The sequence below is a fragment of the Lichenostomus cassidix genome, chromosome 3 (genome assembly GCF_008360975.1).
Source record: "Lichenostomus cassidix isolate B80296 chromosome 3, HeHo_3.0, whole genome shotgun sequence".
Lineage (NCBI taxonomy): Eukaryota > Metazoa > Chordata > Aves > Passeriformes > Meliphagidae > Lichenostomus > Lichenostomus cassidix.
Window position 1 is genome coordinate 28,446,977 of NC_139483.1, and position 16,764 is coordinate 28,463,740.

The following is a 16,764-nucleotide window of genomic DNA, read 5'->3' on the forward strand; positions in this document are numbered from 1 at the left end:
AATATGCTAGGATCTATGAAAGAGCATATCAGATACAGCATCCAGACAGGTTGATGGATGCTAACAAAAGCATCTATCCCCCATTTTAGAACACTGAACTAGGGGCAGAATGCAATGGGAGCCAAGCCAAATTAAGGGAAAGAAAACCTAAAACCTAAAATTGTGTTGCACTACTCTAACTGAAGAGCAGCATATCTTCATGCAATTGTTCAGCCTGAGAAGGAAACTCTGTAAATTCTTGCAATTCCTAAACATCAGAGTCTACACCCAGATACTGTGGCCACACTCCAATATCTCCAACTCTTTGCAGATGGCTGAGGTTCAAATCTTCACTTGAACATTTCCTGTGAAAAAGATTTCACCACACCTCTTGGCAGCCAGTTCTGTGGCCCAATTAATCTTATGGTTATAAAGGTTTTTCCTACTATTTAAGCAAAACTTTCCTCACTTAATCCCATTATTCCTCATCACTGACAACCAGTAGGGTTTCATTCAATCTGTAGCAAACCTCAAAAGGCTTTGGTTGAGCCCTAAAGGGAAGAAGGAAATCAAGGGGGAATGCAGCCTTTTAATTTGTTCCTTGTTAGATCCTCTACTACAATTCCAAATTGATCAGATTTCTCCTTACAAATTATGGTCTGTACTGAGAGTGTTTAACACAAAACAGGCAGGGGGATTCTGGACAAAATTCTCCTGAACCCCACCTTTTCAACTGACAATATCAAACTTCCTTTATTCATTCACCTCAAGCTTTAAAATTTCTAGCAGCATTAAGGAGGAAAATAAGAGTTTTCTGCTCAAAGCATCCCAGTTAGTATTTCCATTGGCAAGTGAAATCAACTACCTTCAGACAGTATCTAACACTTAGGTTCTCTCAAAACTAAAAGGAAAATTCTTTCTCCCCATAGGGATCTACAGCTAGACAAGTGTTTTAAATAGCAAGCTAGGCTGGAAGAGCACTGGAGCATCCTGATAAACTTTTTTGACCAATAGAGAATTAAACCTTCACAATATTAGTTTTTCTCAAAATATGGCATATTAAAAAGTATAATGTGCTACAATGTCATGACACAGAAAAAAAGGAGGGGAAGTAGAAAGCATAGCAATAATCAGAAAGGCAACAGCTTAGGGAAGAGAAAGATAGTGCCCCTTTTACAAGGGAAATTAGTCATAAATAGGATAATTCAGACATGAATGACTTTAAAATTGGAGACTCTTTTTCCTCAGTTTTCACAGCGTTTTATAAAACTCCATCTTCACAAGAAAAAAATACCCCAAGATTTTTATGATCACACAGTGAGACAGTGACAGAATTACATTAGTACCGATTCTGAATACATCACATGGAAAAAAGTCCCTGCAAGGACAACAAGGGCTCATCTTCCTAATTCCACATTTCTGCTCTGAGGATTTATTGTTCAGATTTCAAGTGTTTTCTTTCATCTCTTCTTCTTCTTTTAGGGGCAGAGTAGGATTTGTAAGCAAAGTAGCATGTTTCAAACAATTGGATTAAGACAGAGCTTTTCCAGATTGCCTCAGGAAGGAGATTAAAGACATGCCCTTATACTATTGTGGTAGTTGAGTAAAGTTAGACTAGTACTCTGAAGAGGGCAATTTTCAAGGAATATCTTAAGATGAACTACCGACTGCCCTGTTGGGACATTAAAGGGAGAATCATTCCCGGCAGAAGGGCATAATGAAAGAAGGGTTGATAGCAAGCAAAGGGATAAGGTCAGGCAAGAAGATGTGGCAAATGTGACAAAATGGGAATAGTGACTATATAAAGTGGGACACAAACATAAAGTATAGAATCTTGTTCCAAGTGCCAAGACAAAGATGATCCTGATAGACCTATAAACACACTGAATATCAGAGACACAGGGTGAAGTTGCAGTATGAAAAGGCATATGAATGAAGACTGCAGTCTCAACAAAGAAGAGTAAATTCTGGAGAAACTCCGCAAGGCTTTAAAGTGAATCTGTCTGAAGCTGGGAACTGACAATTGTAGTCAGTAGACAAAATGCTGGCAATTTAGAAAGAAGCAATATTTACATCAGTTTCCAGAGCAAAATAATAAATTTTATGTTAAGGAAATAGTCCTTTATATTCATATAAGTTCTATCAATATTTTCCATTAACTTCAACAAAAAAAAATAAAGAACATATCAAGAAGCAAATACATCCTTTTCAAAATATTTCAGCACAGTTTGAATAATGGTCTTCACTTGGTATTACATGGTGCAATTTAGTTAATTGGGATTAAAAGCATTTATAATGCTCAGGAATCTCACTGTAATTTGAATTTTGATTTGAGATACACTAGTATAAAACTGTAAGTTTGCAGCATTAAACACATGATTTCCATGATGGTATGGTGAAGACACTTTATTGCAAAAATCCAGGGTTCTTAAACTGTTAGTTTGTTGAGAGTTTGCATACCTGTGAGGCACAATGTGCTTAAGCACAAATGTGCTTAACCAACCACCACAGACCATGATAGGAACAGGCATCGGGCGTAACCCCATGGTGTGAGCACTTTGCTGCTACCTGCAAGAGCTGAAATTAAATCCAAACAGATAGTATACAAAGTGCCAGCTTTCAAAGATGAGGAGGAATAAATTGGCAGAAAGAGGGCTAAATGGGATGACAAATATTTTCAACTCCTGTTGTCAGGAAGTCAACTTAAGGAAAAGCAACACTGGCACTGATATTGTCTGAGGTCAGCATTACCTGTAAGTTATTTGTTGGACAGTCCAATAAAAGCAAGCTCAGTACAATTTCCAGAAAGCCCTGCACTTTTACTTCACAAGAACTGAGTTGATCTCCAAAATTTGGGATTATTTTCCTCTTATGTATAGTGTTTCTAATTTGGCCATTGCCTTGCAGAGCTAGATATAGAGAAAGACTGAGCAGTGCCTTTATGGTTCCTTGTTTTCCTTTCCCCCCACCAATTAGAATCAGCCTGTAATGATGGACTATAGAGACAAATAAATAAATTGCTACTCTGCATAGTTTCTCCTGTTCCTACAGTTTAGTTCACAGTGTTATTACTTTCACAGAAAGAATTCTTGTTTCTTGGTTCTGCCAGATTCCCCACTTGCGGTGGATAGTTTTCAACATAACAGTGTTTAGGTGTGGCTGGTCAAAGTCAAGCTGCAAAGTGTAAAGACTGCTGCAAGCTCCACACTTTTTGGACACTGCAATACACTGAATGATGCTGCTAGCTGCTCAAGCTGCTGGAAACAGAGCCCCAAAAGGTTCATTTTCACACCTAAACGATCTCTTCAGATACTTGCAAGCTCTGGGTTAGAAATATTACATTCAGGACTAGGACTGAAACAGGATAAAAAAAGGCTTTCATTGTACACTACATCTTTGAAGCTTACAGGAAAAGTATCAAAGAAGCATTGTCAGCTCATCCTTCTTTTAAAATGGCCTCTCATATTCAAGTTACAGTGGATGCTTTTCTTGACAATAAGCTGCAAGACCATACTGAGACAGAGGTGTGGGAGGGCAAGAGGCAAAGAGATGTAACAATATTTTCATTTTAAGTGCTAGAGTATCAGAGAAACTTTCTCTAAAATGTAAGAAAGACCATGACCACGTCTGTTTCTTCAGGATTTAAAAAATCCCCAGTCTCTCTGTTAGAAGAATAATTGGAAATGGATGAGGAATGTCTTTGGATGAATCCTTACCTCCTCAAAATTAAACTCAAGCTATTGCTGAGTGTAGCAGAAAATCCCATTCGAGTCTCTAAACACAAGTATTAGCAATTGCAAACAAGAACACATCCCTTCTGCTAAATCATTTTGGGGGTTGGGTGGATCTTCTTTTTTACTTAAGAAATAAAGGAGAGAGAGTAGCCATTTATCTTTCTTTTTTTTTATTTTATTTTTTTCCCAGTGGGAAAGTATTTTGACAAGAGCAAGCATTTATGCAAGTACTTTTGATGAATGTAAGAGACTGGTAAGTACCTGCAAATCATTCCACCAGATTCCTCAAAAGATACCACATTTTACCCAGCATGACTTACCTCAGTTATTCAGTAACTTTTAAATCAACATAGAAACAGAGATAGAGAGAGAGAGAGAGAACACCCAGCTAGGGTAAACTCAGCACCTATCTCCCATATAGGCTTATTAAGCAGAGTCAATTGGTCCAGTAAGGGCAAATTAACTAAGGGTTAAGGGACCGAAAGTGTAGCCAGGCTTGTGAGTTACCACTGCTTTTTGCTAAGCAGCTAAAGTTATCCCCATCTGTCTACCAGGTATAAAAGAATGTCATATTAATTCAGGAAGGATTCTTTATTTCAGCTACTTACTAGAGAACAAGCTGATTTTAATTTTTTTCCTTCTCTTCTCCATAGGTAGTACCCATTAATCTGCACATCATAATTCATGTATGTGGCTTACTTTTCTGCATCCGTGCTGGTCATTCCTATTCTACTCCTGTACTAAAGAATGGTGATATATTCTTATGACTGCAGCTGTTATCTCTTCACCTTCCAAGTTTTATTGTAATCATGATTTTCTCTATTGAAATAGCCTCCAGAGCTTCCAACTGAAGCTGGAAGACCCCCACTTCTGAAGCCATAGATCATACATGCCATACCTCCATATTGAAGACACACACCAAGTCTGAATAGACAAGCAGTGAAAATGTGGCAGTGTACATAGAGCGATGCCAATGCCAAATACAGCTTAATACCAAACCAAGGTCTCCTGCATCCCTGTCCCAGGTCTGAGTCACAGCCAGTGAATCACATAGTGCATTTGGTTTTAACACAAACACTGGCATCTACCGTCCATCAGCACAGACTTTCTCCATTCACTTTTACAGTATTAAGTTAATTGTAGACTAAAATCCATTAGCTGAGAAGGAGGTAGGAGATAATGACTGTTAGGCACCAGAATCCAGTGCCTGTTGGCTCAACACCAATCTAATCACTTCACCTAAGAAATAATAGTAAATGAGTGAGGTTTGCCCAAAGTTAAGGAGCCACAGCTTCACACACAGCAGCAGATTCTGTAATAACATTTTGTAGAGGTGCTCAGTCCACTAGGAAGAGGAACGTTATAATAACAGCCAGTAGTATGCACAATAAAAGCTTGTCAATGATCTACTGACCTACTTCAAGGTCTCTGAGAATGAACTTCTATGGTTTGAATGGGAGTTGTTTGAGTCAACAATTTCTAAGTGACAATTTGCGTGCTGATTGCTAAGTGGCAGCTGAAGTGCCTCCACTATACATAATTAAATTCATTGTCTCCATTATTTAATCCACAATTCTTTTATCGCTAAACTAAGGATTTAAAATCAGGACAGAGGCGTCTGGAATTCTGTGCCTTCAGCTTCTAGGAGGAAACAAATCATTACCACCCCAGAAATGCCATCAACTTAAGAGTATGAGCATATTATCAGCTTTCATTTAGCACAGCAAACCTTCATCATTCTGGGTATTTCTGTAAAAGTACCCTCCATTTACCTGGAATCTTGTCCTTTCTGCAGCATAGACTTGGTAGTGAAGCATGGCTTGCAAGACTTTTTTGTGACCATCTGGTACCAAGCAGACAGCGCCCAGGATCTCCAGCACAGCAATCTTGGTCTTAATGTTCTCAGTTCGTAAGCTCTGGGATATGATGTTGATGCTTTCTGGATGGGCCAGGACATGAGCTCTTCCTTGGGAGTTGTTCATCAGTGCCTTGATACACCCTATAACGGATGTGTGGATGCGGCTCTCTGAGGTCTCATAGTCCATGCTCTTCAGGAAGTTCAGCAAACAGCTCAGGCCATCCAGCTCAATAAACCTGGTCACAAACCTGAAAAGAGAAAACCCAAGAAAACAGGTAGGAAAAACAAGGAAAGCAGACCAAAGGCACTTTATTCAAAATATACCATATTATTCAACCCTAGATCTTTCAAAGCTGGCTAATTTTTAGCCTAAATTCACAGAACAATTCCCAGGTATGTAAGGAAAACAAAGCAAACATACAAAGAGAGAAAACATTCCAGCTAATAATGGTGTGTTACATAGTTTCAGGGTAATTATATGCTATCATCTTACACTTCTGTTTGGTCTCTGTGCTCTTTGTTTCAGTTACCACCAAACACTGCTGTGGTTCACCTCAACAGCTACTGCATTTTCAAGGCTGAAGGGATTCTTTCAAATTGTTCCACCTTACATACATGCTAATACACCAAACATACAGACTTCTCACCATGCTTTTAGTTATGAATTCAGACTATCCTGAAAACCATGTTTAGGCTTAGTTCTAGCTTTCAGGACATACTGTTTATAGGTTCCATCTCCAGGATTTGGGTGCACTGACAGAGGTGAACTCATGCCCACTCCGTCCATCAGCTGTGCTGCCTTCACACTACAATCCCATGACATATGCACAGGAACATGTTATTATTAAAAGGGGCATGTTCTTCAGTAAATGGTAAAGCTTTTCTTAAAAACCAGGGTTAAAAAATCCAGATGGGTCAATTTAGACCATGCAGACAGCCCGCTAGACAAATCAGTAGAAAAGGATGTAATTAGATAAGTCAATTCCAAGTAATCATTCTAGCAATGTTCCATTTGAAGTTTCCAGGATTAAAAATGGGGATTCAAAGACACAAAAAGGGCTGCAAATAATTTTTCTAGATTGCATTGTTTACCTCCTGCCTCCTCTAACATGTCGCTCAGGTAGGTACACTTTTTTGGAAGGTCTGTATGCAAAGCCATGTGCATCACACTTGAATTTTCAGTCTATAAAAATGTACACCACCAATGATTTGTCCATGGCCACACTCTGAACAGCATAATATAGGACACCTCAAGAAAATGACAAGGTTGCTAACAATTGCCACCTGTGTAACAAATTAAAAATACCAAAATCCTGTGTTATTGTACTTTTACCCAGCCCCTCTTCTTCCCTGTTAGATACTTCCTAATGTACCATCTTTCTTTTTCTGTCCATGAGATGCTGTTATTTATAATCAGTAATAACAGAAGCACCCTACTGAAAGACCACATTTCACTGGTCACTGTTCGTGTCCCTTTAACAGTAAGACAAACTCAAAACATACTTGTATTTCTCTGGATAATATGGATTTGACATATGTATGGTGTTTTGGTGGTTATGCTCTACACCACACAGGAATTTTCAGAGTCTACCTGAAAGTTACACTATCCATGCTGATAGATTTGCCAACTTTCAGCTTATGTGGGCCAGCAATTTGACCAAAAATATGGAAAAACCTGGTGCTTTCAACAAAGTTTCGGTCTGAGGTTTGGGTTTGGTTCAAAACTGAATTTCAAAGTGACTGTCAGAGTAAGGACACACATGGGAACACGTACGCACCAAAAATGAAAACGCTATTTAACTGAACCCTGCTAAGACAATCTGCCAAGTTTCACACAGGTCTGATTGTGCATTCTTTGGAAGCACCATTTTGTCTATCCTAACAAATCATAGGAGCAAACCAACCTCCTCTTTCTCCAGGCCAGAGAGCATCATTGATATTGTGCACCAGGAATCTGGTAAGTCACCCAAAACAATCTGTCATTCAAACTGATTACAGAAAGATTCAGATTTAATTCAGATTTTTTAATGCATTCAGCTGCTAGCTTGACAAAGAAGACTGAAACAAGTGCTTACAAGTGCTTTCATAGCTAAAAGACTTTCTGCAAAGGATTTATTTGGAAACAAACTAAGCACAAACTCATGGTGTTTCCAAACAACAATGCCAATGAACTCTGGTCAATTCCCTGGGCCTAAAGAGTGGAGTTGCTGTTGTCCCTGCTATGGAGGGACTATAAATTCTCCTTCCTTCCTTACCTTCAAAGTTCCATTCCATACTTAAGCTATTCCCTCTGTCTTTTTGGGGCTGGAGGAAGGATAATTTTTTTTCCTGTTCTTTTAACTCCCAGGGCTGAGGGAAGACTTAAGATGAATAAACTTCTGAAGTTATAGAGCCATACTGATGGTAATATACTAAGAAGCAGCAGAGCAAGGGGTCCCTAAATACACTTTTGGAGAGAACATACAATCTTATGACAAGACAAACAAGGCACTACAACCGCCACATATTTTACCCTGCACTGATGACCATGTGAAAAAAAATGGTAAATGCACAAAAGTCACATTGTCCCAATTAAGTACAAACTCTCACTAAATTCACTGGCAGAGCAATTTTTCTAGGACTGCTAGGATGAGGTCATTCCAAAAAGGAGGCATGCGCTGGAAAGTGGTGTGTGTCACAAAACTTGATTAATGATATAATTTAAAACAATGTTGGGACTTTCCTGTACTATTCCTAGCCCAGAGAGCAAACAGTGAGCTTTGTTACTCAATAGGAAGCAAAGCCAAATACCTTTCTATTTCAGCTGCAATCAGAAGCAGGAATCAAATTATGATTTTCATCTTCCTTTTTCTAAACATTTGGTTCCTTATACTCTGGAAAAGCCAGAAACCATGCTGGGGGAGGTAAAGAAATGGCAAAAGCAGTTTCTGGCCCAACAGATACTCTCAGTATGAAGATTTGCTCAGTATGGGGAGGTGTGTGAGTAAATGTCTATAGAGGGTAGAAAAAGAAGTGGGAGTTGGCAGCCTGAGAGCCACAATCCTCACACTGTTTGGTGTTTGTGCAATTGTCTGCCTCTAAGCAGACGTCTGTGCATGTGCAAAAGCAAAGTCAACTTATACAAGTAAAGCACCTTCTTGCACACAATATACAACACATGTGTAACTAACTCCCATCCTACACAGCCTCTATGCTGCAAAGTAAGGTCCTGCTCTAGACTGGAAGGTGTAAAGTTAAACATATTTGCCAACGCATTCCGGCTAACACATTCAAATGCGCAAATGTAAATAAAGCAGTGTGTGTTTTAATAGGTGCTAAACAAGCAAATTAAAACCTAACCTCACCTCAGACTCTCACTTGACCAGTTTAGCACACTTGAAAAGGCAGGGCACCTCTTTGCCTTTCAAGTTTTAGAGAGTGCTGATCAGAATGAGTTAGCTAGCTCTAATAATAAACCTTTCATCCAAATACAGATGCGGTGGCCTAAGAGGTACTGACCCACTGATGGATTCCAAGTGTTGGGGTACAGCCTCCCTGTAAGATTTGATCCAACTCAGGAAAGACAGAAAGATCATATCCTGTGGGTGTGCAGAGAGCAGTATGTTCCCACCCTGTTAACAGGCAAGGCTACACTTCCCTGCAGCATTAGTTTTTGAACCGGGGCTCACACATAAAGCTGATAACTACTGAACTGCTGAAAAATTCAGCATAATGGACTTTGCTTACTGGTTGCATAAATGACCATCTTCAGTATGCACCTAGATGCAACACTGCTAAATCAAACAAAAAATAGCAGGAGGTAAATCTGAATAAAACAAAAGGAGAAACGCAGACAGTAAAGGGAACTAGTGATGATTCAGACTAAAAAAGGTATTTTTCAAGGGTTCCAAAAAGCAATTTTTTCCCCAGACACTTGTAATTTTTTACTTTTGCTGCACTTCTGAACCTCCATTTTTAGCCACTAAAATACCAAATGAAAAGCTCTTCTCTCACTGCTTCTGTCCAACAGTGTGTCATCACACTTGTTTATAGTTCCAAGTTTTTACAAACCTGAGAGAAAATGTGTTTCTTTACAAGATGCAGATGTGGCATTTTTGTTCTCTAAGGATGGGATTGTTCCTGTGTGCTAAGACATAACCTGGCTTTATTATTTTAGGGTAGCTCCTAAATACCAAACAAAGTGCACTTGCTCAAAGGGGACCACGAACTGCCCCAGCAATGCTCCCATACTGTTTTCTACAAAGAGGAGAGGAACTTGAGTTTGAATAGATCAGCTTTACCTTTTATTGTTAGAACTGGCGGGTTGGAATAGAGACAGAGATTAGTAAATACTCTGCATTATCTACTAGGAGACACACAGTTTACAGTAAAATAAAACAGAGAGCCAAATGCAGTTCTTTTTTTCTTTTGATTCCTTTGGACAAGAAAATTCAAAAAGAGGAACCTATTGGTATGCTTTCAGAGCCCCTGTGTACCCTACCATCACAAAGGGATTCCAGACAGTCCATCCTGTGGGAATTTAGGCTTCTACTTTCTTCAGAGGCCTGATGAACAGAAGTGTCAAAGAAAATAGGAATTGATATCCAAATTAAACTAGAAAGACTAGTATTTTGAAGGCTTAGGTATCATACTGCTTTTGAGAGGGATTTGATGGAGCTGAGGGCCTCCCTACTGCAACCTTTCCATCAATAAGGAATTGGCTTGTTGATCAGGCACTGGCATGCAGCCCATTTGGCAGCTAACAAATTGAGTCGCTGGAAATTAGTTGAGACATAGGACTTAACTCAAAATTTGGCTTGGCTTAACTGCTTTTTGGGGTTTTTTAAAGCCCCACAACCATCACCAGCGATTTAGAAGGGAACACTTTATAGGGCAGCCATAGATGCTTGAACTGAAGCTTGTGCTCATCAGGGTTATTACAAACAGATGAAGCAACCGGCTTCTGTCAAGGGGATCCAGCAGATGCAATACAGGTTGGAGAAGAAAAACCTTGCAAGGCTTTGAGCAAAGGAATTTGCTCAAATGCTCATTGCTCTTTCCTCTTCTCTATTGCCTTGTCCTCAACAAGGAGTCTGGGCTGTCTATCCAAAATGATAGAGCAGAACAACCAACAGTGGCCACCAAAGCGTTTCAGCTGGACAAAGCAAAGAGGGCTTGCTGCTGTGGCTACACTCATTGAAAGCTGTCAGTTTCACAGAGTAAGCATCACACCAGCTCCACATTAATGCAATAGTTTTGCTATATCAATTCTCAATAACACAGGACTTTGGTTTAAAAGCCTGGTGAGAGTTGGGAGCTTGACAGTTGCCTTAGCTTTCATTTTAACATAGAGTCCAGCTGCATTTTACTTTACTCTCTGCTTTAGGACCATGATAGGCTCAAACAGTCACTTAGCTCTTGAGTTAGGTCTCAGTATCAGCTACAACTTCTCCATTTCCATGTTAAAAGTACTTACTCTACCCACATGTGAAGTTATCAAAGCATGATAAATCTTTATGCCTGAGGAGCACCAGAATATGATTTTGTGCTTTCTTACAGCCCCTCACAACAGGAAATAAGCAGGAAATAAAAAACAGAGAAGCTGCATGCAGTCAATTTTTTTAAGATCATGAAAGGGAGAAGCACAATCAGCACTTAGCTCTGCAAGAACTCCCTGAAACATCTTAACTTCAAATCAAAGTAACTGCAATGCAAATTCTTTGTGATAAATTTCTGGTTTGTTTTTATTTATTTATTTCATTTGTTTGGTTTGGTTAAGATCCACCCCCCCCCCCCAAAAAAAGAACTGTATTTGATTAGGCATTACTGATGCTCTCTGACTTCAGCATAGTGTGGATGCAGAAGTATTTGACCAATATAAAAGTGTGGATGCAAAAGTATTTGGCCAATATAAAAGACATTCAGAAATGTTTTGATTGCTTCCTGAAATCATATTAACTACTGTTATTGCTTTTCCACACTACTCTAAGTGTTAAATTGAAAAGGTTTCTGTGCTACTTAGTTTGCTATCATTCAGAGCTTTGTTCACAGAAAAACAAAAATAGCCTTACCTTCAAAGACAGTACACAATAAAGTCTCTTTACATTTTTCTATGCCACAGTTACACATAGAACAGGAAGAATGCCAAACCAGGTGATGTCAGATGGATTAGCTGCTTTGCAGCAAACAGTTCACATTACTAAAGATAAGGGGAAGCTTAAATTCAAAGTTCAGAGTAGAGGCTGAGATTTTGCCCAAAGTGAAACAGATTACATGGCATGTTCAGGGGCTGTGAAGACTAAAATGTGATGTTGATAGTCATTACCTGTGTTTGTAAATATCTGTCACAGATTACTCACAGTGGACTTTGTCTTATTTTCCTGAAACTAAAGGTTTCAGCATTAGTGTGCCCTCCTAACTAGGCAGGTTCTGACCAGGGACTGTAGGATCCTCTGAGGATTGTCTGAAATATCAGAGAGGCTTTTGTGAGGTGAGACAATACGGTTTCTGTCCTTGACACTCTCAGCAGTGTCACATATGACTATAGGGAGGCAGTGAATTGCGATGAAAGGCGAACAACATTACCTCATGGGCTGAGTCCGCAGAGCTGTCTTCAAGTCTTCAACTATTTTATTTTTCATTTCTGTTTCCTCTTCATCGAAAGCATACAGAGTCTGCATCTGTTCAGAAACGAAGATGGCAATTAGGAAAGCTCAAGCTGCATGGAAGCTAAGAGACAGGCCAGGAATTATGAAAAATAATTATCCCATCAACACAGGCAGAGGTGCCTGCTGACCTCTCACTAGGAAAGCAGTGCCTCAGCTACAAAACTGAATCCAGATGAGGCTGCTCATGTGGACTGGCAAAAGCATATCACTTTGCCACACTGGCTAAACTAGGGTTCTCAGATTACCCCCAAAAAATCACAGTTGCCAGTATGCCCACAGAAAACTGTACCTAATTTGGAACAGTGATCTGCTGTGGTGATCTAGGATGTGTGAGGCAAAGTCTGTAGGGAGAGGCAATATCTTTTATTAGAGTGACATGACTGGAGGGATTTGGAGTGGAGGGGAAAGAACGAAAAACCAAACCAGACCTATGTGCCAGGTTTCAAAGCATAAAAACGTCTTCAAGTGACGACAAAACCTGCAAGTAGCCTGAATTACATTTTCGATATACACAAGTTTGGCTTTTCTTCCCCATGCACAGTATATCACCTGTTTTAAAATACTGGCGTTTCTTACATACTTTGCCCTTGTTAATTAGGAACATTTACTGCAAAAACCTGGTGCATCATAAAATCCTTGTCCCTGTTTATTAACAGGAAAACTGAAGCAGACAAAGCCTAGACTTCCACCCCAGTATGCAGCCTGCAATGACTAGACCTTGCAGTCAACTGGAACTGAAGTTGCTGTGGGTTACTGTAAATTAACGTGAAAGACAATGAGTGGAATACACACAAAAATTTATGGTTCTCAAAGTCAGACAAAACCATTAAAAAAGTGGTATATAACAAAATTAGGGTTCCAGATCTATACTCAGCACCACTGCAACCTTGTCATGTGAAGCAAGATTCTTCAGTGCCCTTTGCATATATCATTCAGGCTCACAAGTCCCATGTGTGTCTTTTGAAAAAGTCAAGACTTAATGCTGGAAATTCTTAGCCTATAGCTATGTCTTCTTAGTCACTTAAATTGTAAAGTGAGAGGATAAATGAGTCTCCTTTTGGCAGGACTTCTTGTGGATATCACTCAGTGGTATCTGGAAAGCAGCTCAGAACCCCTTCTCAAATGAGTAACCCAATTAAACTAGTATCATCTATCAGGGATCTGATATTGTACCTCTCTGTGGTGGAATCTGAGTAGCTACAATTATAGCTCATTACAGCAAAATATTTCAGTCTTTATTTTACTGTTTAGCAAGCACCAAAAAAAAGGTTTCTCTCACTGGAACCTCCTTTAACCTTCCCCATCCTCGCCACCAGCCCACCTCACTTCCCTTGGAAGGGTTCCCACTTTGCTTGCTCTTGCAAGTCATGTGATGCCAACACATGTCAGATCCTGAGGGTGATCATTTGGCTGCATGCAGTTGCTGTCTTATGCTGAACAGCTGGCATAGGGAGATGTGTTTAACTCTAGGGGTCCTCTCTCTGATCCACGCTAAAGTCAAATTCACTCAGTAACAGAGCAAGCTATTTCCTGCCCTAATGGAATGACAGAGCGCTACTGATGGAAAATGAGCTGATGATGTTTTATCTTTTGCCAGCATCCCCCGACAGCCAGAAACATAAATTGAAATGCTTAAACCAAGCTATATATGATCCCCCTCTTCGAAAAATAAACAGAAATCCTGAAAAGGCATTATGGATGGCAAAGTCGTCGGGTGTGATTTGGGCCTTGATTTGTATTTTCTTGGGTAACAGCCCATCTGGTCATCTTTCCTTTGGCCCATAAATGCTCCTTTGAAAGGCTCCCATTCCTCCAATGGCTTAATTTCTCCTTTGAGCCATTGTGGGGGGAAAGCAAATGGATGGTAGGGAGGTGCTCAACAGTATTTCGTTCAGAGTGAAAAAGGCCCATTTCCAAATGAAACAAATACAAATAATCCTGCCTTTACAACAGAGGGTGATTATGGAAAACCCCATTTCTAAAGCTGCAGGCAGCCAAGAGCCCTTCATTTCTCACTCCTGTGTATGGCCAGGAACTCAAATCCTTATGCCCTCGCTAAAGACAGACTGGTCATGCATTTGCGTTGTGAAATAGCTTTCTCGGCTATAAAAAACATAATTGTCCCTGGGAGACAGAGGGGAGGGAACTGTCATTATTTCAGGTTGGATTTCATTCATGTGGCTGACTGATTAATTGCTTTCCTGAAGTACAAACTGCACTCAAGGACTAATGTCTGCTGGGCTCAGGATGCAGAGAGTTACCATCAGTTAACTAATCATGCTAGGAAAGGGAAACAAAATAGTGCCAGGTCCTTTTCTGGTCCGTAAAAGGTGGTGTATACATAGGGCTCTTTTTAAAAGCACATTTTGTATATATAAAGTTTTCCAGATCAATGTATCACCTGGGAAAGTATAGCATCCAGTTACTTGATTTGCCAGTTAAAAAAATTCAAGAATTTGTGAAAACAATCATTTATGGGGAACTTTATAGGTAAAACTTCAAGCAGTGTAAGAAATTATTTTGAAATTTTGGCTCCACTTAAAATGAAATACTTTAGAATAAATACAGATTTATTCCCATACCTTATCCTAAGGGCTAATCATTCCCTGAAATTGCTGGGAAGGAAAACACAAGGACCATGACAAGAGTATGTGAGGAAAAGAGAGAGAAAAAAAGAAAAAAAGGGCATAAACCAGTATCAACTATACACTGTATGACAGACCTAATTTTACTTAATAGCCTCCCACATGTGAAATGAAAAAGGTAAGAAACAAACAGAATGAACAGTGAAAAAGCAACCTGGATGTTCTGATTTCTCATCACGGTAAGTTAAAATTCAAGGTAAACCACATCTCTAACTACATTAAAGCTGAACTAATAGAATAAGTATAAATCATAAATTATGAATACATGTCATTTTAAAAAAATGGAACTTCTACGCAAGTAAATTCAAAGTAACACAGATGTCATCTGACTCAGAGGACAGAGTTATCATCCACCTGCTAAACTCTGCTCAAAGATATATATCTTTTTATCCTCCTGTGAAGCTGCTCTACCTTGAGCAAATGCTTTCTGAGTCAAGGCAAAGGGCTTGGTTACAGCTGTATTTATTAATCCTGACCCGTCTCACACTCTCAACTGAGCCACCTCTCCAGAAAAGCTGGATCTTCAACTACTGCTCACCTGAAAGCCTCTCTGTGGAAATGCACACACAGCCAAGATCAGAAAAGCAACACAATGCTGTCAGAACTGTTCCTCCCCAGGAAAGTGTGAGCTGCATTTATCTGCAGTGCCAAGCAGGGTCATGTAGCAAGGAGGGCAGGGGAACACAGGGACATTTTTAGCTGCTCTGTTTTTAAGAAAAAACTTCTGTGTTTTGATGAATCAGCAGATGACAATGACATTGATAATGGAAACGGTCTACTATTGTGGGCCTGCACCCTGTCCACATCCCAGTATCATTTATAGCATGTAGATATAAGAAGACTAGACAAATTTGGAGGCTTTGCTTTCTAAATTAAACATGATTAGCAGCTGTCCCTTTGTCTTAAGGACTGGTCTAGAAGACAGTGTATCCATGTTCTACTCAGTCAGGCTACCTGCAGTTGGCGACAGTGCCTCCACACACTGTCAACTGCACACTAGTAAAGAGATACAGTTTTAGTCATAAGCTCTTGCGAGAATTTGGTTTAAAAACTATAAAAATCTGAAAAGCCACAGCAACAGAAACAATTGTAGGAAGAAAACTGTGCATAAAACGCATGGTTTTTTGAACCGGATCAGGAATTTGTGACCTAAAGTGCTTCCCAACATAGGGGTCTAAGATTACAAGTAAGGAACGTCAAACATGTCAGGAATCACCACACTGCTCTCAAACATAATCTATGAAGGGCAGATACAGTGGGAGACACTGCAGCAGGGCTTCTGAGAAAATGATCCTTGAGCATAGGAGCTCTGTCCTGCTGAAATCCACAGAAAGATACCTAATGATATCAGTAGCACAAAGGTGTCATTTCTACTCAGTCAGTGAGTAGGAGAACCATATTTGCCAAGCTAATATATGTAAAAAAAGAACTTAGTAATTAAACAAAAGGACATAAAAAATGGATGCAAACGACAAATATTAAAAGATTCTTATGTGATTAATTCAAAGGAGATGCAAAGATAAGATTTTATTAAAAGCAAGATTTATGGCATTTTAAACTAACACTGTAGTTATTATTACTACCATTTCAACTCCAATACTTCTTGCAATATTTCTAATTAAAATATTGCAATACCTGATAGTGCCCAAGAGACACAAACTGAAATAGACTATTTAATGTCAGGAAGCAACAAGAAACATGTTTTCCTTTCACAGCTTCAAAGTTTAACTCCACTTGGATGCAGTTAAAAAAATTCAAAAAACCCACCACTAAATTTAGAATTGAAATTATATGGGTCCCAAAAATAACTGTTTGAAAGTTAGAAATCTCAGAGGTCTAAATAATAATGAACAGAACATGTCTTTTAAAGTGTGTTGGAGCTGGTTCTTAGCTGTATTACT

At 39.4% G+C, this 16,764-nt stretch overlaps 1 protein-coding gene across 3 annotated transcripts in view; it reads right to left on the bottom strand.

Moving 5' to 3' along the window:
* Positions 1 to 16,764, bottom strand: part of DAAM2 (dishevelled associated activator of morphogenesis 2) — a 223,546-nt gene that overhangs the window by 59,679 nt on the left and 147,103 nt on the right. For all 3 annotated transcript variants that reach the window (XM_085055065.1, XM_085055064.1, XM_085055067.1), the window contains 2 exons: positions 12,136 to 12,230; positions 5,486 to 5,819 (listed from right to left, as the gene is read on the bottom strand). In XM_085055065.1, the coding sequence (XP_084911191.1) occupies positions 5,486 to 5,819; positions 12,136 to 12,230 (429 nt within the window). The remainder of the gene's footprint in view (positions 1 to 5,485; positions 5,820 to 12,135; positions 12,231 to 16,764) is intronic.